At 36.2% G+C, this 26,815-nt stretch overlaps 1 protein-coding gene across 1 annotated transcript in view; it reads right to left on the reverse strand.

Annotated features, from left to right (window-relative positions):
• Nucleotides 1–26,815, reverse strand: part of SKAP2 (src kinase associated phosphoprotein 2) — a 114,396-nt gene that overhangs the window by 6,960 nt on the left and 80,621 nt on the right. The window contains exons 10-11 of the mRNA XM_084508777.1: nucleotides 10,627–10,695; nucleotides 3,895–4,007 (exon numbers count right to left, since the gene is read on the reverse strand). Of these exons, the coding sequence (XP_084364903.1) occupies nucleotides 3,895–4,007; nucleotides 10,627–10,695 (182 nt within the window). The remainder of the gene's footprint in view (nucleotides 1–3,894; nucleotides 4,008–10,626; nucleotides 10,696–26,815) is intronic.

Here is a 26,815-nt window from a genome sequence, read left to right on the forward strand (position 1 = left end):
TGTACTCTATTTCATAAGCGGTAATCCGAGCTATCTTTCTGAGATTTCTTTGTCTTTTCACTACACAAAAAATAAAGGTTTTGTATGTATGGCTTGAGCATTTCAACAGACATTTGTTGTGTTGAAAGAACAAAAATCTCCCACATTGGAAGTATACAACTACTGAATAAAGGGTAATCTAGATGCCAAGTTAATACTCAAACTTTTGCTCTAGAATTTTCCATGAAAGTCAAGTCATAAATGAGATTTCCATGAATCATAAATACCAGAGTGAGTAGCATTATATCACATTAGCACATACTCAAATAATAACAGTGAAGGAGTATTCCAGTTTGAGATACAATTTCTGATTTTCAAGTATTATTTGTTGCTTTACTGCAAATATAAATGTGGTGGGAATTAAATTAGGTTAAAAGTTAAGAAATGTCAGTAATTCTGCTAAGCGGGTGCCTGCTAATGTCTAGATAAACTTACATTAGTATTTGCATCTGGCTCATGAAACTGTGGGGTTTCCCAACATGAAATATGCACACAAAACAAATAAATACTGCAACTGCTGCACTTAGGTAAATTGTTCATACCAAACGTTAAAAAATATGGCCACCAACACTCACAGTTGGCTTTGTTACTGAAAATTGATTTCCTGAATAAGAGCTATGGAAGATTTATAAAAAGAATTGTTACATCATGGATTGTATTCCCATTTGTCATGTGGGTTTGAAAGCAAAGGCAAGACCATAAATGAATAGGAATTAAGAGCAACTATCATTTTAGAAAACGGGCTGCCCAAGTATTGCATTTCTAATAGTCAATATTAACTAAGAAACCCTATTAATGAGTCCCTCACTGAGTAGAGCTATAAAATGTTTTCTACTGCATAGTGAAAGAGGGGTGTATAAATCTCTGAAAGTTCACATGATTCGTAGTGCAAGTTATAAAAGCCACTTGAATATTCAGGAATAAATTCAAATGATAAATGTACAGATACTTTGATCTATTTATTTGAAAAGTTAGAGGGCTTTTGTTTGTTTGTTTTAATTAAGCTAGTATATACTACTGCAACAGTTCTCCTGCTACTTTTCAAATTAAGGGCTCAACTTTTGAAGGAAACTCTCAAAGGCAACAAAAAAAGATAAAAAATATATTGTTTTTTAATAAAGAGCCCATTGGACAGCTGCCATGGGAAAGCCACAATAGACAAATGTTTAGATAATAGCTAAAATAGTTTTTAAATGCATCTTCTGAACAAGGAAAACTCACTGTGGTATAGTAATAACTCCAGTCATGCATAGGTATTTGTATTATCACTGTATACGCATGTTCATTGCATTAACACTGACTTTTGGTGCTTGATTTAAAGTAAATTATGAAGTGTTTGCCTTTGCATAATGGTTAGCTATTTTAGTAAGTAAATGTTGCCCAACAAACCTTTCTTCTACATACACCTAAGTTACAACTTACATGTAACACACTGCTCTTGCTTTATTTAAATTATATCAATGCCCACATTTTCAAAACTGGTTCATAATTACTTCAGTTGTACTAATGATCTCATTTCTTGGAAACAACATAGTCACTTTCCCCTAATTTCTCTAAAAGTATGTGAAAAAACAGTTAAAAAGCAGTAAAATACATTGCTTTGGCATAACTACTGCTGGAAGATAAAAATCTATTTTATCATACTCATTAGAACAAGCTATACCATTTATATTTCACTGTAAAACGGAGAACTATTACGTGTTGCACAAATATGCTCAACAGTTTGTTAAAGCCTCACCCTTCCTACCACAATACTACTATGCCTGTACTTACTTCCTCATAAGCAAAATGAGATTTCTTCAAGACTAATGTTCATAGCTAGCTGACATATGATAGAAAGGCAATAAAGCCATAGCTGGGTTCAAGCTGAAGCTGAATTTATGACACCATTTTGGATATATACACATCAGCTCCTGTCAGTACCTGCATCTCTCATTTTCAACCACTAGATGGTGTGAAAAAATAAAAAAATTGCTGAGGAGTCCTGCCAACTGCCACAAAATCCAAGTACTAATGTAGGGAATTAAGAAATATTTCTTGACGAAAAGTCTTGACCCACTTCAGGATGGTTAGGCTCACTTTTCCTTTGGTTGTATTTTCACTTACCAGACAAAGAGCCTGTAAATGATCAGTCCTTGAAACTGAACCAAGTAGAAGGGTAAGATGGATAATTCCCTGGCACTTTCCCCTCCAAGGACCCTAAATTCAGAGCTGACAGTAGCAACCAACACTTATTCTTCTGAAAAAGTTGCAACAATCTTTAACTGAAACAGGGCTGAATTTTCTGGGCTCTATTTTGGAGTAAAAATCATTCCCAAACAGAAAGGCCCTATATATCTGGAGCCGCAGCAGGCAGATTTCAAGGACTGATTACATATTAATCAAGGCATGGTCACAAGACATTTGATATACAGATGACACCTTAAGTTACTGTTTTTCTATTCTGCTCCATTTTTTAAGTTAAATTCCTCACTATTTGAGGAAAAGCAAATGAGTTTTTCACCTACGAGTTGAAGATTAAGATTTTATTAGTGCCTATAACATACTGAAAAGTACAATTCTCAGAAGGCAAATGTGCAGTACAATCTGCTTGCTTGTGAGCTTCCCCCCCCCCCCTTTTTTTTTTTTTTTTTTTTGGGGGGGGGGGCAGGGGGGATGTGTGTATGTACTGAAGAATTAGTACTGTTCTTTAGTGCTGTATAACTGTATGAAAGCCTGCCCAACTGAAGACTGCCTTTAGTAATGTAATTCAGTTATTAGTTTAAGTGACACTGAAATGCTTCAAAAGACATACATGTTCACATTACATTAGTAATATATCTTGTATATTTTTATATGGGACTATCTTTCTACCTATAAATCTTAAATTTATTTAAACAGAAGCTGTACATTTATTATCCCTAAAACACTGCATTTAAAGGTATCACAGAAGATTTAAAGCAGCTGTGACAAAACTGAAGAGTTTGAAACTAACACAAACAGATGGCTTTAGCTTTCATGCAGCTACATGTGTATTACAACATCTTTAGCGTAAATTCTACTGAATGGCAATTACATCTGAGATACGTATTAAAAGGTGCTTTTTAAGTGAAAACTAAAAAAGATCAGCTTTTTTCTAATGTTTGGGGAAAAGGAAAATTTCCTTTGATTAATTGTTCAGAAGAACACTTCAATGGACCAAGAGATACATAGTTTATGAGAGATTTTTTGTTTGTTTGTTTTTAAGAGAAAAATAATAAAATTCAGAAACATTAAAGTAAAATTAAATTTCATGCTTGTATTGCTTATCATCACCTCAAATGAGAAGAATTATATTCATCATTTGCTTTGTAAACAGGAAAGTGGTAAATTAAAAATTTCCCAAATCTGTCAGAGCAAACAAATTTGAAATCTGAGCTATCAGAACAACTGCAATACACATACAAAGATGAAAGCACAGTTCGGAGGAAAAAAAAAACAAAAAAAAAACCCTCTAGCAAGATGCCCAAAAAGTCAGAATCAGCACAGTCAGAAATATAAAACAGGAAACCAAAAACGTAACATGGAAGATAATTTAAAATTCTACAAGGTTAACTTTTACAAGCAGAAAGCACATTGTCTCCTGTTAAATTAGTTAACAAATGGTAGCCAAGATTTAACAAGTAAATAAACATGCTTTTAAGTTAATTCCTGTTACATGGCTATGTTTTAAATGTGATTATAGTTCATTTGACAAAATAATTAATTGCAGGGAATATCTGATTGCAAACAAAGGATCTGAAAGGGAGTGCCAATTTCCCCCCATAGGACTGTGGGAATGTGCCCTTCTGTGCTTCTCTCTTTTTACAACTCTTTAGCCTCAGTAGCATGCTGTACCTTGCTGAGAATGTAGATAACATCACCACGTTTAAATGACAACTCGTCAGGTACATCTCCGGTGCAGTCCCATAAACCTTGGTAGAAATTGGCATAATCGGTATTTTTGCCATCTGCAAAGAAAATTACATCCAATTACGAAAGATAAAAATTGAGGGACTAACATTGCTCTTTAAACCTTCAGGTACTACAAAGCAATTAATTAGTGCACATTTCTTAATCCCCTTGGTAGAAACAGCTCCTTCATAACACAAAAGCAAGTGGAAAACAAGTTTAATAGGTGAGCCCTTCACTGGCAACAGTTGTATCACTGAAGACATGTAGCTGCAGGTTTTCAAAGCATTTTACAGCTGCAACTTAAAACAGCTAGTTTTCCTCTACTAATGTACTTCCAGCAAGCCACGGTTGTATCTCAACTTGAAACTGATAAAAATGCTAGAGTATAATTAATAATAATCTGTGAAAGGAAGCCAAAGTATTTTGTGATATGCTTCCCCTCCCTCCTCTGTTCCAACTACACTAAATAACTTCTCTGAGAACCTTTTAGATAATCTTGGATTGTTCCTTCTGAAATATTGGAGAACTTTGAAACTGTTGCTGAAGCTGCATTTTAAAAATATTTGTGTCAGCTCCAGTTTAGGACATTAAGCTCTGGCTAAACATGCAACTACACTCCAGCCATAAACTCATCCTTCTAACAGCATAAGCACAATGGATGTGCTGTGTTCAAGCTGCCATACAGACCATTAACTGATTGATTATTTAGCACTCTTTGCTCTGTAATATGGCAATAACACAGTAATAAATGCTTTGTCATACACTTACAATACAGAGTGCGTCTACTGAAACACAGCACTTACACACGGTTAAATACACTGGGAGCTTCTGTTACACTGCAAACTATTTCCTGTTTTTAATTCCATGAGAATCGAGTGTGATGAGTTAATGCAAGAAGAATGTAAGCAATACCACTAAGATGACCAGTTACATTATGTATACACTAACCAGACAGAATGTATATGTACTAATAATTTACATCACTGGGAAGCTATCTTCTAATTCTGATAACATAAATATCACTGAACTGGCTGGATCAAGGCTGTCATCTTAGTTTTGTTATATGATCCTGGAACAGCAGGCTTGCTGGTTATTCCAACATATACCAGTTACATTTGCATGTCGTTAGCACTCTACGCCATTATTTATAGTTTACAATTTAATCATGATTGGTTCACTTTATTACTGAAAAAATCCTGCTGAAATATCAAGTAACAAGTGAGATGAAGTGTCACGCTATATAAAATAAAGTACTATTCAACTTGTATTTTTCCCCATTTTGACAAATGCTTTGATTTTAATTTTAATTCTCTCTGGATGAGCCAGAAGAGCTTGTTTCTATTTATCCATTTCAGTCTGTGTTATGTGCGATCTTGTTTTGATGTCTAAACATTCACAACCTTGCCTTTAGAGCCACTGTGCAAGTTAGCCACCATTTAATTTTCCATAAACTGGTGATTAGCAGCTCCCATTTACTATATAGCACTAGAGGGCGTTCTGACTATCAGTGCACAAATTCTTCTGTCATCACACCAAAAGTAGCGATTTATACATACAGTAAAGACTACTGACTATTCAGAAATAAGAGATTTTGTTACTGTAAAAATGCGTAGACAGAACAATATCAAGAGGAAGACAGAATTAGTATGAAACGTTGCACCTCTGAATATTGGCCCTTCTAATTTGTCATCTCATTATTCACCAATTTAGCATTAAACAATTAAAAATGGTAACACTGGTTAGCACCAAATCAATTGGTAATAAATATTAAATCAGAGTACCTCTTTTGGTTCAGCATTGATCACAGTTCCCAGCCCCATCTCATAAAAGATAATATAAGCCCATGTAAGAAAGAACTAAAGAGCTACTTCGGTATATTCCAGCCAGGTATATATTCCAGGTATATTCAAATCTTTCAGCAATAGTCTTATTGATTTGGTTTTTAAATACATTAATCAGTACTTTCACTTTTTCAGAGTTGCACTAAAATGAGTCATGATTTTTCACACTGATATTTATCACCCTGAGATCTCTTCTTGCATTTTACATGCCTGAAGTAACTCCTCGTAACACCAATGGGAGTTGCACAGGGAACATCAGCAACAGAAGAGAACCCACATTGAGCAACATACATCTCTCCCTACATGCTCATCATGAGCATTTCATTAAGCCATGAAGTGGGAAAGTGACTCAACTAATAACATGGCGACACTGGAAAAGATCCATTTTTAAATAAGCTTATTGCTACACTGAAAATGTTGCCCAAAGACTAACCACGGCTTACTTAGTCAGAAGTGAAATGAAATTAAGACCAGCAGTTGCTCATATCAAAGTCACATTTCTTTGAAAAACGTTTCTTGGAGCAACTGGTATATACCATGGGAAGAGAAAGGGGAATAAAGGGGTGAGAGGCTGGGGAAAGAAGTGCCAGTGTGAGTTTGTGACCAGCTATGCTGGTCTTCAAACAAGTGTTAATTCCAAAGTGGAAATCTCTTCTAATACCCATCAGCACGAGTTCCTCTAAATTCTCTAAGCAACTACACAGGCATAAACACCAAGTGTAAATACAACTTCAAAGTCTACACATCTAAAGGACAAAACACTTCATAAAATGATTCACAGTGCTTCACAAACACAGAGATACAACAACAACAAAAAAGCTGCAAAAAACTCTGTGAAACACAAGCCCATTCTTTCTTGCTTCAGCCATTCTTTTGGTTAGAGATGACCCTGCCAAATCTAATTTGATTGCATTTGAAGAACGGTTAAATAAAACCTGGGGACCTGTATGAAGAAATTAGGTACATGTATAGTAATTAAATTATGTGGACCTTCATAAACAAATGAGCTACATGAAAACAGCTGGTAGATTTAGCTGCGAGAACTTATGTGCCAATTAGAGTTCAAATGCAAAAGGCATTGACTTGTTGGAATTACTTCGTCACAATCATACTTTATTCCCATGCACTGTGAAATGTTTTGTGCCTTAAGAAAATATCATGGCATAATTGCTAAACAAAAGTCTGTTGTATTTGGAAGGCATGGTCACGTAGACCACAAATGTGAACAAGATATGACAAAACAGAATTATTTTTAAAACGTGGAGTAGACAGTACAAGGCAGTTTGTTTTTACCTACCCATTGCTTTTCGTATTAGCAACCACAAGAAATGGCTGAGAGGGATCTTGGATAGGTTGTTTCTCCAGGAAATAGTTCTTTCATTCCTGGACAGTTATCTGGATGAACAACTACCCAACAGTTTCCAAAACTCTTCTACAAATAATTCCTCAGGGTTTTCTTCTGCCATTTCTGTTTTTCCAGTAACAGTAATAGGAACAACAGACACTTTTGTCCAATATCCCGATGAAAACACTTCAGAGTTTATTTGACAGATCAAACAGCAATGGCTGCCAGCCTTCCTGATGGTAGGCTCAGACTGCTTATTTGACTGAAAAATACTGGCATCTAACAATGCAGGCTTGAAGAAAGAAAGGTGAACAGTTCTGGTAACAATCTGACAAGTATATCTCTCAAGCACAGATTTCAAATGTTGTAAATTGTTTAAAACTTAAGAATGCCAATGGATTACTCAAGGAAAAACAAAGCTGTAAGAACATTCTAGCAGCCTCAATAGACAGAAGAAAAAAAATGGAAAAACAGATTAAGAGTCCATATTTTATGAGGTTTCAAGTGTGCTGTCCCACTGTAGCCTAAGCCAATTTACCAGCAGGTTGTCCCTTTCCTGCCCCCTCCCTCGTGCCAATTTTGGCACTTGCCATTTCTGAGCACAAACTTGGCAGAAAAACTACACTGACCAAAACAAAATCTGGAATTACAACCTAAGCATGGAAATGCACCACTGAAAAATTAGAATGAATACAGTTGTGCCTGACTTTCATTGATCTTCCATTTCAACAGTGATGGCATCCAAATTAACAAACTGTGCTATGGTAGTGACTTACAGCTACCAGTTCTACACTACCTGCTTGCAGCTTGCTTGTGAATGAAGGAACACATAGGTACATTTTCATTTCACTCCTGTGGTTCAGTGCCCCATGTATTAATGCGATCGTTAAGCAGCTTGCAGTTCTGACTCACATTCCTTAACTTTTGATCAGATTCTTCAAAAAGTTTATAGCATCATATTCAACAGTTACTAGTCATGGTCTGGGCTGTTTTATGCTATTTAACATTTGAAAGAGGTGAACTGGAAAATTATTACATACTACTGTGTTCTTTTTTGGCATTGATGTGCTTAACATTTACCATACTGAAAGCTTAGAGATGGGGACACAGGTAAAGTTTAAAATTAATGCTACCAAAAGGGCTCTGCCTTATACAAGCACTCTTCAATGCAAACTCAGTGTTGATCTCAATGCTCAGATGAGATGTACCCAGTTAATGAACAAAATTGCTTATTCTGATGATGTCCTAAACTGCAAAGACTGCCTGTAACTACTTATTTGCCCTTTATCCCATAAACTAGAAGAACATATAAAATAAGGGCTAAATAATGGTAGAATATTTATTTGGACTTTGGTCTAGCCCAATCTGTTCAGTATAATCTTTCTAATTTCCTTTTTCCTGTTGTTCCTTACTTACATAGGCATTTACCCTAAAGCAGCACAGAACATGATGCTGACTGAAATAGTCAGCCTCAATGCTATAGCAGTAGCAAAAAAGACATGGTAAGTCCTATTGTATAACTGAAATTCTTATATGTTTTGGTATTTTTAAATAATTGTGCCACTAGCAATTAATGTAAAAGCTATCCAGCAGCAACAGTCAACAATCAAGACTGGAAGGTTAACAGAATTCAAGTCTGAACATTATTTGAAGTCCAGATGGGTTAGGACAAGAAAGGAGTAAAAAATAAGAGGGGTTTTGTACTTGTTAGGCTGAGCTCACAGACAATTTGCAAAATATTTTCTGTGAATGTATGTGTTGTTTGTATGGAAAAAACAATAAATATTCTTAAATCAGATTAGATATTTATGATGTGATGCCAATCATAGATACTTATGTCAACTCAGCCCTAAAAGTCTGACAAATTTTCAGTGTTAACTGTTTTAATATCAGTAGAATTATTGCTTGAAATTAATTCAATACTGGGGGAGAAGAGTTATTGTGCAGGAAATTACTACAAAGGCTAGCAAGACAGACAAAGCTCTTCTCATGGCAGTTGAAACTTTTCAGAAATGAAGGTGCTAAGGTTTGGATTTCTTAAAACTATGCTCATTGAAAACTTCAAGATAATATATTAGTGAAAAAAATCCTGTCAGCTTTGTAATTGGATTGACCCCATGCTCGATTATGACAACACACTCTTATAATTACGGTAATGTCTAAATGAGTATTAAATGCTAAGGCTGTAATGAGTCATGCTGTCTTACACATGTTTTTAGCAAAGCACAATGCTAACAGCATTTGATGACTTGGCTCTTGTTTCCTTTCCAAGAAAAGCAACCCAAAACTCTTTGCAGCAACCTGTTCCTGCTTTCCTGTACAGGTCAGGAAATCAGGCCTCTGTTTCCTCTCCACATGTTGCAACAGGAAGAACACTGCAGAGCTACTTCCTAAAGGAACTCTTTTTGCCCACCCTTTCCTTGACAGCCCTGAAAGAATGATGTGTATTATGTACGATGGGGGAAGGTGAGCCAGATTGCATGTCAATGCAGGTCACGGTTACAATGCAGCAGATCTCAAAAAGGTGTAAGGTCTGATAAGAAGCAAGTCTTCCCTACTTGCTGTGTCAAATCACCACTAGTTTATCTAAAGGTCTGTGCCCTTGAAGCACATATATATCTTGTTTTTAAGCATAACTGGAAATACATTTCTGTCAAGAAAAGTTGTCTGGTCATGTGACTGGACATGGTGTGTGCAGTTATTTTTCCAGTCCCAGAGATAATTAGCACAAGGGCAGTTTGCCAAACTAAAGCTGAGAGAATATCCTTCACAGCCTTTCTGGGCATTTGTGTCCTTTTCCAATTTTTATGCTGCTGTCACTGGACTCTGGCATTTCTTAGCCAATTCATTTGCTTTCTGTGGTAATCATATGCAATGAAGATATGCATGGCCAACATTTAAACAGGCTGCAGATCAATTAGTGGTCTTAAGTTTATCTGATTTTTATCAAAGAAGACAGAGCTTTGGGTCGATTGTCAGAGCCTGTGTCAAGTTGACCTTTTCAGAGACGTCTACATTGCCAGTCCCTTGGGCAACTTGTTGTCCCCTGTTAGTCTCTGAATGGCAGAAGTCTGTTCTGCTCAAGCACAAAGTATACACAGATGTCTATATTACATTCTTATAGGTTTGACAGCAACTGCATGTTGTATCTATAAACTGTCCTTTAGCAGTGACACTTCCTCAATGATGATAAGCTAATTTATGCAACTAAATCTCCTTTGTGCAGAAATGAAAGCTAATTGAGTCATTACAAAGTAATTCAGGAAGGAATACCTTGTATAAATTGGCTTACTTTATAAATCCTTCTCAAGTGGTTTTCATGCATCCTAAGTGGTGCTAAGCAGTTTTGCTGCCATCAAATACCCAGGTGAAAGAGACAGCTTTAGAGAGCTACAAAAACATTATTTTAAAACAGCAAAGGGAAGAGGGAAGAAAATGAAGGTAAAAAGAAAGTACATATGCAAAATAGAAAAGAAAGATTTTAATTACCTGAAACAGTGGTAACTTTCTCCTGGCTCCATTTTCTTGGCACTTCAGCCTTTGGAGAAGCACTTTCTTCTGCAAAACACATAACTGCAAATGAAATTCTGAAGGGATACCTCAGCTGACAGGAATTACAGCCCACATCAGTCTGAAAGCCACACTCTACACATTTTCAGATCATAAGCCCTGTTTACTATTTTGCATTTGTACAGAAGTTGGAGCTTTGTTATTTCTGTGGTTTCCCCCACCCACCCAAATACTCCAAAAGCTTTCTTTCGAAATCTCAGTTGTGAACATCTGTTTCCCTTTGCACTCTGCTCTGAATACGGTAATATAGAGCTGCAGCTCTGCTGTTGTTCAGTCATTCCAAAACAATTAGAATGAGGGTCCTCTTCTGCTATGTACATTTCTTGCCAGGATCAAGACAAGCAGACTCAGGAGTGAAAATGTACTGAGCCCATACGAGAATTCAGAAGTTCTACACAGGCATATGCAGAGAAGGAAGAGGTTATCTTATCTTTAGCACCATCACTGAGATGCACATGAGCTAGTCACCTGCATGATGGGAACGCAGCCACCACAGATGCCACACATTCAGTGCTCCTGCTGACTGAGGCTGACCATGGTTTTAGGCAAACCAGACTGTATCAAATAACGTAGCGCAAGTTTAGAAGAAAAGAGAAAGCCTGGCAGAGATCAGCTCTAAAGCATGCTTTCTGGCTAGCAGGCTTGGAACACTCCAAAATCCTCACAGGCGATTTCGTAAGATGCGCTCCATACTCCTCATCCCATACAGACGGGGAATTCTCTCATCCCCATACCCTCACACAAGTAAATTCACACTCAGTCAGCACAGGGACACAAGATATGCTCTGCACAAGTCAGTCAACAATTTGTTGAGGCAAAAAAGGGAACAAACTATGAGCTCTTTTTAAATTGTATTCTTTCTTTAGGGTCATAAGAAAGTAGAAACATATTTACCTTGGCCCTTACAGTAGACTACAGCTGACAAAGATGCTTCACTGAATGAAGAAATAGTATATTAATAAGCCCACTTCGCAATCGAGAATTGGACTTTTAATACATTTGAATTAGCAGGTGTTGCTACTCATCACATCTCATACTGATATTCACGCTTCTTTTTAAGGCACATGTTTCAGCAGCTTATTTTAATAGTTTGTTAATGATAGACAAGAGGTAAAGAACTCACAGCTTTTTAAAATGTTCCTTATTGTGCTACTTTTATGTAATTTGCCTATCTACTTTGACAAAGAGTGAATTTTATATCAACAGTTCAAAGGATTGTTAGCCTTGTAAAAATTTAATCTACCCGCAAGACTGTTCCTGCAAACATTAAAGCAGATGTTTAAAGCACAAGAATAGACCTGTTGAAATAAGTATGCATAATTGTTTGCTAACCTATATATGCAGTCATACAAATATTACAGTTACATCATGAGATTCACTGTACAAAGAGCTTTGAACTTCTGCCCTACTAAGACACAGAGTTTTTGCCATCTGGAGAAAAAAAAACGCACGCACACACACGCGCAATAGAAGTGGGATAATCTGAAGCTGCAGTACAACACAAAACACTCCAAACTGTTTACTGCATTTAAATGTATTCCCCCACTTGGCACACCACTTGTGGCATATTTCCAAGTACACTCATTTGTTTGTTTTAAGCACTTAGAATTGGAGTATAAATGGCAAAAATACATCCCTATGTGCTGTCCGAAGCACTAGGAGGCACTGTCATTCTATGGCTCCCATACCACAATTACACCACTCACAGGTATTATGATCCCATTGCCAGTCATATTTTCTGGGATGCTCCCTTTTCCCACAAAGTTTCACCCAACACGGTATCATACATTGATTAAAATAAATGCTGGTCTTACACATTAACAAATTCTTAGACCCTTATCAATTTCTGTGTTGAATGTAGCGTGGATTTTAACTCTATCACTGTCATGGTCATCAGACTAACAAACTGAGAAATGGCTTAAGTAGAGGTCAATTCAACTGAAGAAAAAACAGCTGAAGAGGTTTGAAAAGATTTTTATAAAATACAGTTGCATATATATAAATTGCACTGTGGTTTCACACAAACAGTAAATATGCATTCCTCTTCCTAAAAAACGTACTTAATAACAAGAGTTTGCCATAACTATATTTGAAGACAAGAAAATGTCTGAACCAAAGTTCTTTGAAAACTAAAAAGGTCCCAAATTCAAACAAAGGCTGTCCACAGTTTGGATCCCAACCATTCCCACTTAAAACACTTTGCTTCACACTACAGAGTTGTCAAAGAGAGAAAAAACTAGATAGCCTTCAAGTGCAACTAGACTGGAAGAGGCACTCCAGAACCGCACTGAACACAGTCCAACTGCTAATGGGCATTCAGTCTGAGCCAGACTAAAATGACTCCATAGGAAAATTTTTCTGAAACATGCAAGAGCAGACATTAGGTCTTCAACACAAACCTGCGCTTTACGAATTGGTTGAAAATGGTCCACACTACTTGCTAATGTAATCATACAGTGCAGTAGATGCAATAAGTTTGGGTTACAGTGGCAAAAAAAAAGTGTTTTTTGGTATTATGTCCTGAAGTAATGACTACATGTGGGAGATGTCCTTTAAATACAGTAGTCTCAATTACCCAGGGACTTACAGCTGTGCTCAAATCTGGCATACTGAAGTTTATCTTGCAATATGAAATAGAGTTAAAAGAAGTAGAATTTAAAAAACACAGCAGAAGTCTTGCAGTATTATTAAGATACCACATAAAAGGAGTCAAGCAGACCTTTAAAATTATCTGGCACAGAGTTTCTCTTCTTCACACCATTGCTGCCACTGCAGTAAGAAAATAATCTTTTCTACCTTCTCATTATGTCAAAATGAGAGTAATCAACATTAATCAAACTAGAACTTTTCCAGAGCTGCATGTAGATCCAAAGAACAAACATCTGGTCCTTAAGGCACATGTTCCATACTCAGAGACCCTAATGGCAACCAACTCCAAAATTCTTGCAGTGACAATGCAACAAGGAACTCATTATATTTATTAAGTTGTTGGGTTTTTTTAGTTAGTCCCTGAAAGATGTTCAAAATAAATTATTTATTTTGCAGTCTGAAGAAAGAACAGAAAAATAAACAGAGAACCATAGATGATTCTATCATCCACATGATTTTAAAAGAGAACAATGAATACTACACTAGCTGAGTTTTTGACATGAATCAATAGATTTTTCTTCCAATTTCTTTTTCTTAAAAGGAAAAAAAAAAAATCATACCACTTGCATATAAAATGGATTAGAGCTTGGCTCAAGCACTGCATTCCTACACTGGAATGTGGTATCTCCATAATAAATATGCATAAATTTAGTAGTTTCCTCTACCAACACACTCCTTAACCATCTTCGAATACTAGACACTAATTTAATGACATTATTAAATGTTTTTTTTTTACTGTGTTCTGATCTCTGAGACAGACATTGCCATTGCACAGCATTAGTTTATACCTTGGATAATCCCAGCATGTGGGTTAATATATCCTATTCAACACTGTAATAACAGTAAACAAAAACAGCTCAGCTATGCAGCAAAATCTACCAAACCACACAGATGGTTATAAGGTTTTCATTGTGTGGTTTCCATAGCAATCATATTGCAAATCTGGAAGCTTCTTGCAAATAAGCAGCTTGTATTTACATGCCTCTCGGCTGCAGCACAGAACTCTACAACATGTGAAGTTGTTATTCCAATCACATATTGTTATAAAAATCACTGGAAGATGTTTTGATCAGTTAAGATAAAAAACACTGCAATGAAGTAATTGTTCATCAGTTTCATAATGATACAAGCAATCATATGCTTGTAATGTGCATTAATATGTCTTCATGTGAAATCTCACTGTGATGTCAAAAGGTTATAAACACATACACAGGTCTTGTAAGACAATCCCCCCCCTCCCCCCCCCCCAAAAAAAAAAAAAAAAAAAAAAAAACTTGTATTATTAAATAGACCATTTTAAAGATCATAGTGCCCTTACTATTGTACTCAGCAGGGATGAGAGACGCATGCAAACACAAAGGTGTGTACAATGAAGAACTCTGCTGCCACTGAACAGCACACCTCTCTGTATTACTCTGCTTAAGAAAAAGAAACAATGGCTTATTAACACCAAGAGTATTACTCCCCCACACACACTGCTTTTTTCCCTACCAAATAATCTCTCTGCACAAATGTAAACAAGAAATTTCAAACATGAATAAATGCTTACTGTGAGTAAGAGTTGAGACCTTTTGTCTCCCAGATTTGTAATTTTATGGATTGACTTAACCCCATAACAGATGGGTTATTATTCTAATAAGAAACATAAATCAATCCAGCTATGTAATTTTGAAAAACAGTGAGAACTAGCTTCTTACAGACAAGACTATTGACAAGGAACATTTAAGCAATTCCAAACAAGTAACAATAAGGACACAAAATTTAAGTACATAAAATCCTTTTTTTTATAATATGGCCAAACTGACACATTCTGCTAGCATTAGTTGTGAGGGCTAGAGACCATCTGGGGTCAAAGGAATAAGAATTAACACCCTGTTCTGTGCAGGGCCAGCACGCTGCCTCACTTAGCATTCCAGAGGACGATGCTCCCCAGCCTCAGGAGCTGAAGGCATCTGCAGTATTCCCACTGTATGCACACCTGTACATACCCATACACTAGCTGATTTCCTTGAGAATTACTGTGTATTTTTTTCCAATTGCACTTCTTAACTTTAAAAGGTGCTCTTGTATACTCAAGTAGCCACAGTGCAGGACCTTGGGTGCAGCAAGGAGAGGACAACAGACAGCTTTGTTATAATAAATAACAATACATCTTCATCTGACTGTATTAGGGTGCTTGGTTTGGGGATGAAAATGCCTCCAGGAGGGTGACAGAAGTGGGAAACAAGCTGGTTGCTATTTAGAGGAGACTCTAAACCTAAAAATTTCTTGGTGTGAGAGAAGAGATGACATTTCTTACATTAACCCTACTTCTATGGATCAGATAGTTACCATTGGCTCACAGTGAAGCCATATTCCTGCATGACAAGCTTGAGTGAAAACGCTGATTCCCATAGCAGCAAAGATGAAGACAGAAATGGGCTACACAGACACAGGTTAAACACTGGGACTGTAGAGGAGGTGACATGAAAGTGGAAGTTGCACCTGAGGAAATCTTCACCACTGTGCTCAGAAATATCATGGGAAACAGCCAATAAGGAACAGTCTTCGAACAGAAAACCGAAAGAGATCTCCACATGCTGAACGATATAAAAATACATTTTAAATAAAAGCATTATGAGTACTGAGATGCTTTAGTTTCAGTTGAGGACAGAACCCACGCCAATTTCCAGCCCTAATTCCTTTCAACACATGTGATCCAAGACTGATTCCAGAACAGATGCAAAAGGTTTCATTCAAATACACTACCAGATAAACTGGACAGGCCTGCAACTGATTCTTTTTGTGCAAGTTTTAATCAGTTCTTTGAAAATGATTGTTATTCAAATTCCAGAGTTGGCAAGGTTGAGTACATGCACCACTCTGTCTGTACTACCAGTAGGCAGTAACAGAACTTTGTCATTACAATTAACGTTGTACTGACCCCATAATGGCCTTGAATAAATACCACTGGCTGTGTAAGGTGAAGATAGATTCGTGAATTCATTTGGGATAGAAGAGACCTCTGGAAATTGCTAAGTCCAACACCCTGCCCCAACTCTGAAATCTGAATCAAGTTTCTATGAGACATTTGACTTCTTTTGGTACTCCATAACACTGTCTGAAAATCTAAGCTATTCAGCTGCAGATGAAAGCTGCAGATTCAGCTTTATATGGATCTGTGTATTTTGATGTCTCATGTATGATACAGTTGAAGCTAATGACTTTACATAACAGAACTATTTTGTCCAGATTTTGCTAAGACACCAGATGTAAATTTTACTGACTTCCTTGAGGAATCTGGCTTTTTTTTTCCCTGTTGCACTTCTTGTATCTTAAAAAGGTGCTCTTGTATGCTACTATTACTCATAAAGTAGACTTTGTAATCAACTATCTCCAGATAAATGCTGGAGAAAAAGATGGTGAGAAGGAGAGGAAGTGATACTGGAGTCCCAGAATATCACTTTTAGATTTTCTGCAAACAATTCTCTCTCTTTAAACAACCTTCCTGAGACACCACTCAATGAACCTCAGCATATGTTATGGTTTGTCTTAATCAAAACCAAAAAGCAGATACATTTTCTTCCTGACAAAAGCATTTTGGAGTCATAACATTTGCTACACTAAAGAGTTAAATAAACCAAAAAAATCAAAGTCCCAGTAGGGACAAACACAAAGCACACTTTAGGTTACAATTCCTTAGTCTACTGTAGAAAAATGCTGTTTGAATCATATAACTATTGCCATGAAGAATACTCACAGAGTGCAGTAGTAGAGAGAAATAATCAAATTGGACAATATGGGGGAGGGACCTCTTTCTAAATACGTGTGAAAAAGACACTGAATTTCTCCTATATTATCTTATACGTACCCATTAATATGAAACATACTATGGCAACAGATTATAAAAATATGTTCATAGAAGCAGGAAGATACTATATCATTACTCACTGCCCTACTGGAAAAGAAAAATTCTAGTAGAAAATATTTACTATGATGTTTTAGGGTAAAAAGTGTGAAGATTAAGTAATAAAAAAAAATACATCTCTCTCTTTGGAGGAAAACCAGTTGCTCTCACACAAGAGAAAAAAAAATTGAGCGTTATTGGCAAGGTCATCTACAGTTGCTGCATAATGCAGTGTTAAATCTTATTTTTGTCTCAACACAAGCAGTTGGATCTTCTCACTCTACTGTAATTTTACAAATTTTTCAGGAAATGTGGGAGCATGCTTTGCTTAACTTACCTTCCCTACTTGTTGAGACCTGAATATATGTGATTGCCTTCTCTCTTTCTTATTCTCTTTCCTTTCTTCAGTACCAAGTGCCCCAGTCCCCTTGCTTTCCTGTCTGCGCCCCATTCTGCAGTCACAACCAATTTGTATAAAGATTATATCCTCTTCAGAGCCCATAAATTTTGTTCCTTTGCCAAATGCAAAGGTTGTTGGTTAGTATGAGAGCTGCAGTTTCAAGGGTTTCACAAGGCTCTTCAGGCTTTAAGAGCAAAGTATCACAATGGGAGGAAAAACATGCTCAGTCCCCTGAATGACAGAACAGAATATACTCATTAGGACAAGTGAACAATCCACAGAGATACAGGCAATTCCTGGGTTTAATTATGAATATATTAAGATTTCATGAACTCAGCTTCCTGCTTGGAGTGCCTGCTTGAAGCTCCCCTTGCAAATAAGCAACCTTCAGTCATGTTCTGAGTGACAGCTAAATCAACATAGTTGTTCAGATCCTAGCAATAAATAACTTAAAATCTCAACTACAAAAGATAACAAATTCACATTCTCTACATTATCTTTTTCTTCTTAGGCAGATATAGATGCAGAAGAATTAGCAGTTTGACTGTTTAAGGCTATAGAAGAAGAAACAAAATTAGCTAGGCTGACAGAATTAGGAGGAATAGAAGTACGTAAAATCTCAGCTACACCAATAGCAACCTTGGCAGAAGAGAAGGTAGAAAGAAGCAGAAAAAGCAAGAGCACATACTAGGAAAGGCCATGTAGAATGTCTGATTTTGGAATAGTAAAATTTCTTTGACAAAATGATCTAATTATTATTAATAAAATTCAATACAAATATGCCAAAGTGCAATGTGCACTGCATAGAAATAAGGGATGAGTTTTGCACTGACCTTTTTATTTCCTCATGAAGAAAGACCTGATAATAGTAATTCTTCTCAAGAGAAAAGATAAAGGTCATCACAAGCAAGTTCAATCATGGATATACACACAATAATTATAATGAAGAATAAAAGAAATTACACAGAGCCACTTCCAGAAAGTCATTCATTTTTTTCCTGTCTTTACGTTCACAGCTACTACGCGTTTACAATTAAATTCATTATTTCAGAAATTTGTTTTCAAAAATCAAGCCTCTTAGAATTGTCTCATCCTATATGCTAAGTGAACTGGTCAGAATATATTAAACTCAGAAAACAAAAACATATTTGATGAACAAACAAGGTTTCATAAGTGACTTCAGAACAGATCCTTTACAAATTCGTTAATTTGGATTTGGCACTTTTTAAAATGTTATCTCTACTTTTTGATCAAGAGATTATATAACTTGCATACCTGAGCAGAAGGACCTTTGAAGGTAAGGATTCACAATAGCTTCCAACAAAAGCAGTTTTGGCTCCACTTCTAAAAAAAAAATGTTCCTAGAGCCTCAAATTTGGCCCACAAAATCCAGGCAATAGGCATCTTACCTAAATCCATACTTAAACATTAAAAGATAGTATAAAGTATTTTAAGATACTGCTTTTAGTAGGCCTCAACACCATAAAGGAAGGCTTCTGGGGCTTAATGTTTCTACAGGCTCATCTGGTTATTTGGCTAATTAACAACAACAACAAAAAAAACCACTCCCTCCTCTATCCTCCTCTCTCTCCCCCAAAAAAGTAGTTGCAACTACTGGACAGGATATAAATTCATACCTCAAAGGAACAAAACAAGTAATGTTGTTGAAGTTGATTCCATGGTCATCTTGTAGGTTCACAGGAATGTGCACTAGCGACTGCTTGCCTAAATATGTGTGCATGCACACAAGACTGTTCGTATGTATATATAAACACTATAAAGATTTATGTGAATTCACTGTAACTAAATTAATTTTGTTTGTCCTCTTAACCTGTAATGGCTCTTAGTTATATAAATAGTTTAAGCGTTCAACATGACATTTTATAAACCTTATCAATAAGATGTTTTGCTAAAGTAAATGTGGTGGCTATTAATGTAGTATTCTATCTACATAGAAAATATAAATAGTTCTCTACGTAAATACATCTAGCAATCAAATATTCAACTAGCTAATCTATACTGTACAACTCTGTACTGCGGTGTTATTTGACAAGCATGTACAGGAGTTATATTTCTCAGGCTTAAATTTATATGATATAGAGAAAAAAGTCTTTAATGTCAAGTAAAGTTTCCTGTACTTGTTGATCTGCAACAAGATTTAAATCTAAAAGCCATTTCTGAAAACTACATATCCCTAATAGTGACAAATGTGACTTGACATAGTATTTACATACATAGAATCATAACAAAAGCATCTTGTTTAAACCACATAATATCCTTTAATAATCCTCAGGGTTGAAGTATTCAAATTTATAGTCTGATTCCAGAAATGATTTTACTGAAAAAAAGGACAGAAGACAAGGCATTTCAGCATACTTTGCTGTAGTGAAAGGAAACACAATACAGTTGTTGGCATGTTTCCACAAGAGAAGTCTGGCTCCCAGATGCTTCTCTTGTGACTCCTTTAAAAATGTTCTACCAAGACATTTTTGCATTCTCTGTGTTGATCATTAACGGCACGTTGACAAAAAATAAAAAATCAGCAGCTTTCACCCTTTTGGTGCTTTCATGAAAAGTAACAAACACACACCACTGACTCTTTTCACACTGTTCATGGCTCATGCTACCAAATTCAATTACACCAACTACACTAAATTTTTCTCCAGCTTAAATGATGAAATAAAGCTGCTATATGGTAAAACATGCTTGCTATGATTCACTAGTAAACAAAAATCAGGTTAAATCAGAAGTAAGCAGAAAACTGTAACCGCAACACAGACTGTTTAGACTAACAATATCTGGGGGCAATATTTCCACATTAATTTCTACCAGTGTTAATAAATACTCACCCATTCCCCTGTTCTCATACACTAGGCCTGGAGTGGGATCACCAGCTTTGGATGTCTGATCTTACTAGCCCTACACGCACCTCCAAGAGATGAGGGAGAATGGCAGGGATCTGGAAATAGTTCATAAGCAGGAGGTAGTGCTCCCTAGGCAGCTCACCATTTTACTGTGGGATTGGCATGCAGATGGTTCTCATGAAAATCTGGAGTCTCCAGAGGCCGAGATTAGTTGAATTCTCTTGCAGACAGTACTTTAGACTCTTCAGGCCTCATGCCAGAGATATGACTCCCAGTTGCAGTGTACGAGGAATCATTTGCTAGGTCTGAGCTAGGTGATTTAACCTGGAAACCGGGTCTTATGGTCCTTACGGAAATGACAACAAAATTGTATCTGCCTTTGTTTATTGAATTATCTGAAGTCACTGCTCAATGTTTAGTAACGGAGACACCTTACTTCTTCAGAAAAAAAATCTGAGACAGGCATGAAAGCAAGCATAGATTCACTTAAAGTATTTTCTGACAATGGAAGAAAGAAGCTCCTTCTGTGCTCTAGAGGCTTTTCTGTAGACAATGGTTTTGCTTTGAATATAAGAAGAAAAAACAACAACAACCAAAACAAAACCTCCCCTGTGCTAATTGTATTCTGAACAGGAATATTTTCGTCCTACCTTGCTCCAAATTTCACTGACTAGCAACAATCTGTCCACAGTCTCTTCTGACTTCCTAAGAGGATTTTCTTTCCTTCACTGCTGAAGATCACCTGTGTATCTGCCCCTGCACATCCTTGGCGCATCCCTGTGCCTACTCTAGGCACAGACTACTGCTGCATCTCTGGTCCACCCCACTGACCACTTTTCTTTCCTAGGAGCAACCAACCTGCTTCTTTCAAAGACATGGGACCAGCCCAGGGAGCAGCAGCCAAGACAGACAGGAATCCTTTTCCTACAATGCCTTCCTTGTGTACGTGCAAACTAAACATGACATCTGTTACAAATGCAGTACCACTGTAACACACAAGCAAAACAGGTACACATGCATACAGCCAGCAAGAATCACAAAGATCTGGTTAATTTGTAGTGCTTTGTCTAATTTCTCCATTTTAAGGTGAGTGGGAAGTAAAGTAGGTAACAGATAGAGTACACTTAGACACCAAAAAAAAAAAAAAAAATAGAGGTATTTATTCTGATGCCTTTCCAAAGGCTTAAAAATTCAAATAAGATGATTGTATCTACAGTAACAGAATGAATAAATCAGCCTTTAAAGCCCACCTTGCTGGGTCTTATTTGAGAATCCAGTTGTATAAGTTATGGTTCTTTAATAGCTACCTTGTGGAAACCAGAAAAGTTGAGAAGCAATAGCCTGAGGCACCATATAACCTCTGGTTGCTCTTGTTTCTCAAAAGACTCTGCCTAATGGTTTTAATAGCCTGATATGCAGTCATTCATCACAAATTCAAAAAGTAAAGGTTCCTTGATCTATCTATATAGCATTTATCACAGTTATACCCATGTAATAGAGCAAGCCCAAATTTTCTATTTTCATAAATATACATAATACAATTGACATTTTACTTTGAACTTGCTAAACTACAGCAATTCCTCAAATTTATGGTTAATAAACTATCTCACATACAAAGACATTTCTTCTGAAGGCTTTGCATTAGAATTATTTCACTGCTGCTTAATTAGATAAAACCAGTGCCACCAAAGAAAGAACTTCAGGTCCATAATCCATTGAAGACATGCATGCATAAACAAAGCTTTGCTCACAATTAACACAAAGCCAACTCTCAGAAGCACAGTCCGCATCAAAAATGCTATGATAGAAGATTACTTTGTGTGATTTTGTCTTTCCAGGATGACAAGCTTTTCTGAGGCAGAATTCTATCTTTTTCTAAAAAAAAATCTTCTGTCACATACTGTTCACATCAGATTGGTTTTCGAGATCAATAGTGTCAAAAGTTGTTTAGCACTGGTGCATAGAAAATAGTATAAAAATGATTGATCAGTACATGCAATAAAATAATCTTATTTCAATAAGTAAATTCCTTTCAATGAGATGTGTGCTAATTAGTTTTTGAAAGACTTCTTTAAATATAAAATTGCATGATTAAAAATAATTCCTTCTTAGATATTCTTACGTCAGGCCTTCTAACTTTTAGAAAACCAGCTTCAAAACGTCAACAGACAACACATATTTAACAAGCATTCCCAGTTTATTTTAGTTTGGGGAAATTTTTTTTTTTGGTCTGATTTAGTACTTCTGATTTGTTTTGTTTTATACTCTGAAATACAGAAATAAAATTCAGCCTTTGATAACCCGAGACTTTGATAAACCCAGCCTTTGCAACATGAATTCCTTAACTTATTATTATAGTTGATCACAACTCAGGAAGGATATTACTGTTTTTACTGCTTGTAAACTCGGAAACCTGTCTTGCATGCATTTCAACAAGAAGAGAATAAATACCTAAACTTAATAGCACATATTTGCCATTTAGTGTATGTAGATAATGCTTTCAACTACTTTGGATTTCATATCTGACCATGGCTCTTTCTACCACTACAAAACAGGAATATAGAAGATGCAATCTGAAATTCTGAAAACGTAGGCTTAGAACAAGCAATGTGTCTGAGTTAAAAGGGAAGAGAAAACAAATATAGAAGTCAAGGCATCAGAGAACACTGACCAAACAAATACTGAAAAGCAAAATCACCAAACGAGATGTGCAGAATTTTGGACTAATAAAAGATACCATAATTTTTCACTGTAAATGTGTCATTCCAAATAGCAGTGGACAACGACAGTCACACTAGACACATGTCCAATGTAAATATAAACAAAGTTAAAAACAGAACTCAAATTAGACTAAGTTTTTGTACTCAATTATTATTCCGTTTTTAGTGTCTTCCTCACATTTGTATGTTTAGAAATATGTTTACTGTCTCATGCACATGTACCATTGCACAGCAGTCTTTCTGACATCTATGGGACACCTGTTATCTACAAACCATCACTATATATATAATATATATATAAATAATATTCACTTTACAAGAAACACAAAATAGTCTGTGAACCTTATTTTTGCCACTTCCCACTCAAGGGACATCTTATTCTTTTCAGCTACACTAGATTTTCTTACCTCCTCTTCCATCACTGACACCTAACATCAATAGAAAGAAAAGGTTCCATCCTTAGATGTAGGATTACATTAATTGAAGATAAACCCAAATTCTTGTGGCAAACAAAAGCTGAGATCCAGGTATCAGGTTCCTAACCACCTTCTGAATATGAAATCTTCAAATAGCAAAAAGTTGCCTGGATTCATAACTCATGTCTCACAAGCATTTAGTGCCAGCTGGAAGACACTTTATGGTACACGTAAATCCCGCAAGAGTGTTGCCTCAAATCCCAGAGCAACAGAGAATTCAGACACGGCTCCAGTCCATCATAGCAGTTGGGATTCAGCAATATACGGTTTCAATAGGTTGTTTTTCAGTGATTTTCCACATCTGACATATAATCAAAGACACTGAGTAGACCCAAAATACCAGTGATCATGACAACAAAACCACACATCTCAGATGGAAAACAAAATCTTTACTATTCTCTGACACCAACGTGTAGTTTACATCTGCTTTTTACTATTATTTTTTACTATTATTTTCTTTTAATTTACAGCAAAGTGAGTAAGCCTTGTAGCAGTCCTTACTCTGATATTATACCTATCAGTAAGATATTACAGGCAAAAATATCCCATATGTATAAATAATTAAACAGTTAAGAAATTAATACTTTTCCCTTAACAACACTGGGATCCGGCCTTTGAAAAAAAATGGTTTTGAAGAATGACCTGTACTTACTGCTTTAAAAGAAGGGGGAAAAAAAGGCCCTTGCAGTTCTCAAACATGAAAGATGTTTTGATGGAAATTACTCAAAAACACTTTCAGTAATTATTTTGGAAATTCATCTTTAATACTGTTCTCAAGAATTCTGATCTTACACCTGGTCTTTTCAGCTTCAAATATTCCAGAGCCTACATGTACTTTATACTTAGAAATCACTTCATTTACAAATAAAATGCAGTTAGAATTCCGTCTGTGGAGAAAAAAAAAATATCAATAGCATATCAGTGCTACGTACAACTTCTGTTGGTAAAAAGTAAAGAACTCCGTAAATAGTTGAGGCAAACAAAAGATGCTGGGAGGAATTTAGACAATATACCAGCATATATAATATACTAACTTAACAGCAATCCTTGCAAGTAACATCTCAGACTCCTCAATTACTTGTGTCTCTGCTGACTCAGACCTACTGCTCTGATTCACACTGGTCCATTAACAGTTTCTTTATTTTAGCCTGCTGGGTGTAGGAACTAATTGTACACCTGTAACCCACTGCCAGACACCAAATGCAGCATTAGTCCTATGGGCCTTGACCATGGTATATTGAAAATTCTAAAAGTAAGCAAAGGTCTTCTGAAAAGGAATTTTCTTTAACACATCACTGTGAAATCTCACTTCTAGCACCAAAGTCAATACATCTGACACTGCATTTTGAGAACACAAATATTTGCAATGAGTCGGTGTTCCTGAGTGACAGGCCAAGCTTATACTCAAACTCCACTAAATAATCATGACTTCCTCCTTCCCAAGAGGTAAATCAGAGATCACGAACTTACCTTTTTCCCCTCTATGCTCAAGAAAAGGTTACAACATCATAAAAAACAATTTCCTTCCTCAAAGCTCAAACGACCCAGTAGCAAGAGAGATGAGGATGGTATTAAGTTATGCTGCTAAACTGCAGAGGTTAACTGGCTGCTTAAAGAGGCAATCATGAGTCAGAGTCAGGCTGATCATTCCCTATTTTCATAGACAATGCTGGAAAAAAGTTCTGAACAATATCAATATAATTTTAAAAGTATACTAAAGGACTTTGTTTAAAATAAGTATACACGTTAAAAGAAAGGTGTTACCTTCTATATCATACTTTGTGTTGCATAAAACTTAAGACATTTCTTACCTTTCCCTGAGCTTTCCCCTGGTTACAGTTTCGCTAGCTAAATTTCTAACTACACTGCAAAACAGAATTATTGGCCACATACTACAGCTTGACCAAACTGTTTGGCAGAGAATTGATAGTGGGTATCGGAGGACAAAGGCAAGCTTTTCATTCTCATGAACCTTGTCCCAGTCAGAGACTAAATCGATCCCAAAATTTAATTTACAGCAAACAGGGAAGTGATGCAAGTTGTATCGAGTGGATTAGTTCTCAACAGCAGTTCTCCTAGCTAGAGATCACTACAGTACTGAATTTCACTGTCCTTACTTCTCTCTCACCCAGAAGTTCTCTATTTTATGGACAGGCTAAAAAAAAAAAATGACACAAAGCCAAGAATGCCAATTTATGTCACACCACAGCACTTGGGGATTTCCAACCTTACCTGTTCTGTAAGGGCAGCTTTTCATCTTTATGCACTGAGAAGCACCAAAAAAAATTCAAATCTTATCTTTAGAAACATTTTAATGGAAACTATACTGTACACAATGGAATCTACTACTACAGTGCAAACTTGTGAGCAGAAAGAGAGCAAAGAAAGACAAGATTGAAAATTAATATAAAGATGTTAACTTCAATTAAGACCTCTTCTCTCCTATTGTGCAAGACTGCTGTAGATGGTATACAGAGCTGATATTGCAGGAAAGATCGTGGTGGCAAGCAACGGTTGGCTTTGCAAATTCAGGTTTGTGGTCCATGCACATGAGACCAAGGAAGATAGTAGAGAAGGCCCTTAAAAATTATGTCACTAAGACCCCAGGTTAATAAATTGTCTTCATGAATTGTAACAGGTGTAACATCTTTAATGCTGACAAGTATCTCCCATTCTAACAAGAATAATTTTTTTTTATTTTTTTTTGAAGAGCACTAGGCTAAAGACTCAACGCATCCAATTAGATCTACACACATACACAAAATTATTTAATAGTACAGTTCTAGAATTTATGTTACAGAAAAGGAACCACCTGTGCTTATAATATCCAGCTGTAGACTGTAGTACAAAATTTCCATGTCAAAATTATATAAAATGTACTAAATTAGAAAATAAATAGCTAATTAAGCAAAAAAATGGGTCTCCATTACAGTATTTTTATTTCTGCTCGACCACATTTTCAACCTGCATTTTCATTAAAAACAAAAAGACAAAAGCGTGGCTTGCTGGAGAAAACTTTTTTTTTCCCCACCCCCAACAAATCTTGCAAGGGAGGTTTACAAGTTGGAAAAGCTTTAGCTGTTCTGATGTTTTTCACTCCACCTAAATAAACA

The sequence above is a fragment of the Aythya ferina genome (genome assembly GCF_964211825.1).
Source record: "Aythya ferina genome assembly, chromosome: 2".
Classification (NCBI taxonomy): domain Eukaryota; kingdom Metazoa; phylum Chordata; class Aves; order Anseriformes; family Anatidae; genus Aythya; species Aythya ferina.